The 6,800-nt window shown below is 32.4% G+C and overlaps 2 protein-coding genes across 7 annotated transcripts in view; one reads left to right on the top strand and one right to left on the bottom strand.

Annotated features, from left to right (window-relative positions):
- The window catches only part of LOC104766840 (putative lysine-specific demethylase JMJ16), a 9,545-nt gene extending 6,856 nt beyond the window's left edge, over nt 1-2,689 (bottom strand). For 2 of the 6 annotated variants that reach the window (XM_019243359.1, XM_010490818.1), the window contains exons 1-7: nt 2,514-2,621; nt 1,905-1,956; nt 1,394-1,712; nt 1,234-1,305; nt 1,044-1,121; nt 419-946; nt 104-331 (exon numbers count right to left, since the gene is read on the bottom strand). In XM_019243359.1, coding sequence (XP_019098904.1) covers nt 104-331; nt 419-946; nt 1,044-1,121; nt 1,234-1,305; nt 1,394-1,696 — 1,209 coding nt within the window. In that variant the 5' untranslated portion in view covers nt 1,697-1,712; nt 1,905-1,956; nt 2,514-2,621. Of the gene's footprint in view, nt 1-103; nt 332-418; nt 947-1,043; nt 1,122-1,233; nt 1,306-1,393; nt 1,713-1,904; nt 1,957-2,097; nt 2,207-2,513; nt 2,622-2,650 lie in introns of those variants that run through there. The other 4 variants (XM_019243358.1, XM_010490811.1, XM_019243356.1 and 1 more) reach the window with 4 other exon arrangements.
- The window catches only part of LOC104778628 (pentatricopeptide repeat-containing protein At1g08610-like), a 3,145-nt gene continuing 1,572 nt past the window's right edge, over nt 5,228-6,800 (top strand). Inside the window, exons 1-2 of the mRNA XM_019239545.1 lie at nt 5,228-5,292; nt 5,441-6,794. Of these exons, the coding sequence (XP_019095090.1) occupies nt 5,571-6,794 (1,224 nt within the window). The 5' untranslated portion in view covers nt 5,228-5,292; nt 5,441-5,570. The remainder of the gene's footprint in view (nt 5,293-5,440; nt 6,795-6,800) is intronic.

Raw genomic sequence — 6,800 nt, 5'->3', positions numbered from 1 at the left:
TAGTATGAGCCTACGTTTGATTTCAGTAAAAGGAAATATCCTAACTCAGCATATGATGTAACATGCAAAATAAAATTATGCAATTCACAGCGATCAATCTTACCCAACAGAAAGAAGAAAAGCACATCCCAATATACAACCACGGCACAAGGACACCGGAAATATCACTGCCCTCGTACTTAAGGAGGGATCCCGGAAGCCTTGGAAAGTTATTTAAGTTCCAGCCTGATCTTGCATATATTTCCTCTGAAGAAGAAGCATTGTGACTTGATGATGTCTTGGGAAATCCACTACCAAATACCCCAGTTTCAAGGTCAGCACCATATAGAACCTATATTGAAATATCATTGCGTCAGTTAGGAGATACAAAACATAAACCCAAAAATAAAAAAAGATATCAACTGGAACAAAATTTCACCTCTATCTCTTCAGTTGCTTTATCTACTATCCGCCAATATTCACCTTCAACATCCTCAACTGCTGGCTCCCAGCAGTCTATGGAATTACCAACTATACAGTCATTGTCTGTAGAAGTTTCACTCTTTTTAAAATACTGAGCCTTGAAATCATCAGCATATTTTTGGAAGTCTTTTAGTGTGAACCCTGGACCAGGCTCAAACCCAAACGTCTCAAGTTCACTCATTCCAGTGCTTGCAGAACAGGAATCGCTCATGCCATTAGTGACAGAATCCGTTCCCGTTTTTATGCACTTTCTTTTCTTCTTTCTCATTTGATTAGAAAGCTTTGAAATCTTCTTCATTGAACTCCGGTTCTGAAGTTTATCAACTCTTTGGACACGTGTCGCAAATTTAGAACCCTCCCAGACTTGCTTTTCTTTCAGTGGGCAGGGGGGTTTCCAGGAAGGAGGAGGAACAATGCGACAGATTCCATACTTTTCAGCTTGCGGTCTTATTTTAGCTATATAACTTAAAGTGTCTTCAAACTCCTAAAAACAGGTTTGCAGCTTCCGTCAGATATATGGATCTATTTACATAGAAATTCAGTTCAAAAGGTTTGGAAGTACAGAAGAGTATGAACAAGACCTCTTCGCTCGGGTAGAATACAGGAGCGTCTTCAAGGTCAGGCCTACGAGCTTCATCTGGATGCCATTTCGCAGTTACCTGCCAGACTTGTGAATATGACGTTAGAGGGAAAGACATGGCAAGAAAAGATAAGACATCCAATCCTAAAGGGAAAGACATTTATTATAGTTGAGCATTAACTGAGATTAACCTTTTGGCAGTCTTTACATTCTTCACAACCCCTAACCACACCCTTTGGTAAAGAAGGCTCGACGACAGAATTCTGCAACAAGAAAGATGCATGAGAAAGGCAAGTTGATCAAGATGGAAACACAAGTTGTTATAAAGTAAATGCAAAACAAAGAACTAACTTGATCAAGATGTTGTTGTGATGCGGCATTGTCATTGTTAGCAACATCATCATCATCATCAATATTAATCCAAGGTCTAATACGGCGAAGAGAAGGAGCAGCTTTGGATTCATCGGACTCAATTTCCATCTTGGGTTGTTCGGTAACAGGAACAGTTTCAATGGGAGGAGGCATGGCTTTATCAGAAGAACCAGGGGGTAGCCTTTTTAAGGTGAAAGTGGCATATGATTCAAACCCAGGAGGAACAGATGGCAAATCATCACTTTCATCTTTAACACAGATTCTCATAAGCTCTGTCCCCATTACTTCTGTGCCAACACTACAATTTTCATGTCTCAAGAATATCACAACCAAAAACTAAAAAAATAATAAACAATGGCGTGCAGATTTTAAGGGCAAAGTAAGAGAGATTACATATATATAAAGGTTCATTCATCATCGCTAATTATCTCAACAATCAGAAGAAGAAGAAGACCCAATAACAAAAAAAAAAGAAAGGGAAAATGCTTACATAGTCTTTGATTTAGGGTTTCTCAAAACAGCTGGAGCTCCATCAACAACTACTGCACCCAGCAGATTCAACAAATCAGACAAAAAAATTAACAAGGATTTTAAAAGATCTGAAGAAACCCTAAAATCTAAAATCGTTGAAATCAATCTTAGGTAAATACTGAATAATCAATCCAGTTTTCAACAGATCTAACCCTAGATTCAGATTATTATCTTATCGCATGTCCTTTTCCATGTTTGCATAAAAATTAAGAAAATTCAAAAGCTAACCCACACACTCACACAAACCATAAATAAATAAAATAAAATAAAAAGGGTCCAAAAATAATGAAACCAAACCTTTTTCCAATATTTCCCAGAAAACAAAATAAAAAAAATCAAAGGATGATGAAAGGAAGAAGAAGAAAAGGGCAAAATTGGAATTAAATCTACAGGTCCATCCACATACATGTTGTTTGAGTTTCTTTCTTATGATATTAAAAAATCTCTGATGAAAAAAAAAGAACAAAATCAAACAAACAAGATGCAAAAAACAGCTATGAGCTATCTACACTTGATTTGATTCACTGGGTTCACAAAGATTTAAGATTAAACTCTTTATCATCATCACCTTGTTTTTTCTACAAACAATTTTAAAGATCATGAGATGATGAAACATGTGGGTGGCTTTTGGTGCTCTGGGCTTTTGATAAATATAAATAAATATATATATATATATATATATTTCTGGAATTTTTTTTTTCTTGCCTTGCGCTGCTGCTGCCCTCTATTTGATGTGTGATGATGTCTTCTTCGCTTGGTTATAAGTTATAACGCTTCTAAAAGCAAGCACATGCAATTTCCTATGCAACTACTCTTTACTACTATTTTGTTGTTTTTCTCTCTTATCTCTCAAGGGAACCCACCCATATAAAGCAATTAAACTATTTCATTTTGCGTAATTCTGTCATATATATTGTTTTTTTTAAGACTTTTGATTTGGGTCTTTTTGACACCCAAAAAAAAACAAAACATTTTTTACTACTAACATTACAGCTAATCTATACAAATTACAGTAGAATCTCTATAAATTAATACTCGATAAATTAATAATCTCTATAAATTAATAAATTTATCCGGTCCCAAGTTGGGACTAGTGTAATTTTTGATATTATTCGATAATATAATAAAATAATATTTTTTTTGAAAATTCTTTGTAAATATATGGTCCCATCAATAATAGAAATTAATAATTATATAGAATTATCTAAACATATGTATATATCAACACATTAATTTTTTCTTATAGTTCATTCTTGATATTTTTACTGTATAAAAATCTTTGAGTGCTATTGTCAAAACATGATAATTGTTATTTTCATTGTAATTGATTTTATAAAAATATTAGTTATAAACATTAAATCTTATTTTTAATATTTTTTTACCAAATTAGAAAAGTTTATCTAATTATTAATTTATCGAGAAATTAAAATCTTTATAAATTAATAGATTTTCATTGCTCCAACATTATTAATTTATAGATGTTTTACTATATATAAAGAAATTTTACTAATTTAGATAAGTAAGTATATATTACTTGATTAGGATTTGTATTTAGAGGGCGGATACTTTGAATACAATCATGTCATATTGTTTTCCCAAAAGAGTTATTGTAATATACATAGAACCCAAAAAAATTAGGTTATCGAAAAATTATTAATATTTTTGGACCAACATATTATAAATTTGAATATGATAATGCAATCTTCTAGATCAAGAGTGCTGAATTACAATAATACGAGTTTACTTATGTAAGACCATCTCTAATAGTCTTCTATTTTCACCTCTATAATAGGTATTGCTATTTTTTTTCTCTATATATAGAGGAACTCTATTTTTTCCTCTATAAATAAAGGTGAACTATTTTATTTGCAAAGTAATCCTCTTAATCTTTAACTTCTTTTATTTATGATCAAAATAAATAAAATAAATTTTTTTAAGAACTAATAATATAAATTTAATAAAATAAGTATTTTTAAAAACTAATAAGATAAATTTAAGCATAAATATGTATTCTAAATAATTTTTTTTTTCTTCTTTAGCTCTTTCAAAGCATAATTTTTACTTTGAATCTTCAACTGTTGTTGTCTTTGTTCACTTGCCATCTTCATTAATTGATCATTTGTGGGAAAAATACAGTAATGCAGATGGTTAAAAATCTAATATATTTTATAATTTTTGTATGATGTGATGTTCTTTATAATAATAAATTTTTAATTTAAATAAAAATAATTTATGAAAATGTTACAAATTTTTTTAATTTAAATAAAAATAATCTATGAAAATGTTACAAAATGTTACAAAATAATTTATGAAAATGTTACATAATTTTTGTATGGTTAGTTTGCAATTTTTTATAAATAAAAGATGTTAATTGTAAAATAAAAAAGTATATATTTAGAATATTATTTTTTAGAGAAAAAAATAGGGAAAACCATTGGAGCAAAACTCATCTCTATTAGGGCATCTCCAACCCACCTCTATATATGCTTTTAACTCTATTTTAAAGTAAAATCTACCCCAACCTATCTCTATCTCTACCTATATAATAGAGATCTCTATTTTTTCCTCTATATATAGAGAAACTCTATTTTTTCCTCTATAATAGAGTTGAACTTTTTTATTTATAAAGTGGTCTTTGAACTTTTAACACTTTTATATTTATGATCAAAATAAATAAAATATATATTTAAATAGTTTAGTAATATGATGCAATGTATTTCTTTTAATAAATGTGATATTTAAATAATATTTATGAATGTTAAAAATTTAAATAATATCATAATTTTATGAAAGTTTCACAAATACTAAAATAAATGGGTTAGTTTGCAACTTTTATAAGTAAAAGGTATTAATAGTAAAATAAAAAAGGAATCTCTACAGAATATTCTTTTTTAGAAGGAAAAATAGAAATATTCATTGGAGCAAAATTCACCTCTATTATAGATTTCCTCTATTTTAGAAATAAAAATAGAGAAAAACATTGAAAAAATCCTCTATTATAAATGAGAAAATAAGGAAAACCATTGGAGATGGTTTAAGTGTTACAGAACCATTATTATTATTGACTTATTAATTTATTTGTATTTAATAATATTAGTATCCAGCGCTTTAAATGCTGGTATATTTTATTTATTTACCAAAATCGCAATGGGATAAAAAAAAGGGGATAAAAAAAAGAGGAGGTGAATGTAATTTCAGAAGTGATTGGAAAGAAATGAATAAAGTAGATACATGGAGGGTGTATATTGTAAATTAAGTATAAACCCTACTTATCATCTCTCTCAAAACCCGCGTTGAAGAAGCCAAAAAGACACTCGCACAGCTTGGACGAACGAACGAACGGAACGGTGAGTGAGTTCTAACACTCATTTCTCCAGATTTGTGTTCTGTTTCGGTTGCTCAAACTTATCCCTACTTTTGAGAATTTTATGCTTCGAATCTGTTTCTGCTTCTCTGTCTCTGAAGTCTAAAGCTTGTACCTTTCCTTTCTCACAGGCTTAGTTTCTCCAAGAATAGATTTATGAGTTAAGCAAGGATTGAACTTCCTTACTGCAAAATTTTCTGGGTCTAATAAGATTTTCTTGAAAGGAGAGGTCTCTGTTGTTTTGTTAAACTGGTTCGAGAGATGGCTTCATCAAATTCGCTACTTGAGGTTCACTTCTTGCATATGCCAAGTTTGTCTCCAAAGCAGACGAGTCTCTGTTTGTTGAATCCTTTATCTTGCAGAAAGATGTCTTCTTTAGATTGGAAGCAAGAAATTGTGTTGAAAAAGGATGTTTATATGATGAGATGCCAGGGCGTGCTCAATGGTGTGTGCATCGACCATGTAAATGATGTTACTGAGAGAAGCTCAGAGTTCCATCACTACGGTGTCGGTACTAACTTGAGAGCAAGAGAGAAACCGAGGAAGCATTTAGGTTCTTCGAGTTTATCGTCTGATGGACCAATTACGGAGAACGACCAAGAGACAAACAATGAGATCCTTCATAACCTATGCAGCAATGGGAAGTTAACAGACGCTTGCAAACTTGTCGAGGTGATGGCACGTCATAATCAGGTTCCTCATTTTCCTTCTTGCTCAAACTTAGTCCGCGGACTAGCTAGAATTGATCAGCTGGATAAAGCAATGGGTATCTTGAGAATAATGGTAATGTCTGGTGGGGTTCCAGACACTATTACCTATAACATGATCATCGGAAATCTTTGCAAGAAAGGACATATAAGATCTGCCTTGGTCCTCTTAGAAGACATGAGCTTGAGTGGGAGCCCTCCGGATGTGATTACCTATAATACAGTGATTCGGTGTATGTTTGATCATGGGAAGGCTGAGCAAGCCATCAGGTTTTGGAAGGAACAACTGCGGAATGGTTGCCCTCCATACATGATTACATACACGGTTTTGGTTGAGCTCGTGTGCAGGTACTGTGGAAGTGCTCGAGCTATGGAAGTTTTAGAAGACATGGCAGTGGAAGGTTGTTATCCTGATATTGTCACATATAATTCTCTGGTTAACTATAATTGCAGGCGAGGGAATTTAGAGGAGGTGGCTTTGGTCATTCAGCATATTCTATCTCATGGATTGGACCTGAACACCGTAACTTACAACACTCTTCTACATTCCCTTTGTTCTCACGAGTACTGGGATGAAGTGGAGGAGATTCTAAACATCATGTACCAGACGTCCTACTGTCCAACAGTTGTCACTTACAACATCTTGATTAATGGTTTAAGCAAAGCCAGGCTTTTGAGTCGTGCAATCGACTTCTTCTACCAGATGCTGGAACAAAAGTGCTCACCTGACATTGTCACTTACAATACAGTTCTAGGAGCCATGTCCAAAGAGGGAATGGTCGAT

This window comes from Camelina sativa, chromosome 3 (genome assembly GCF_000633955.1).
Source record: "Camelina sativa cultivar DH55 chromosome 3, Cs, whole genome shotgun sequence".
NCBI classification, from domain to species: Eukaryota; Viridiplantae; Streptophyta; class Magnoliopsida; order Brassicales; family Brassicaceae; genus Camelina; species Camelina sativa.
This window is presented reverse-complemented; position numbering and strand designations above follow the sequence as displayed.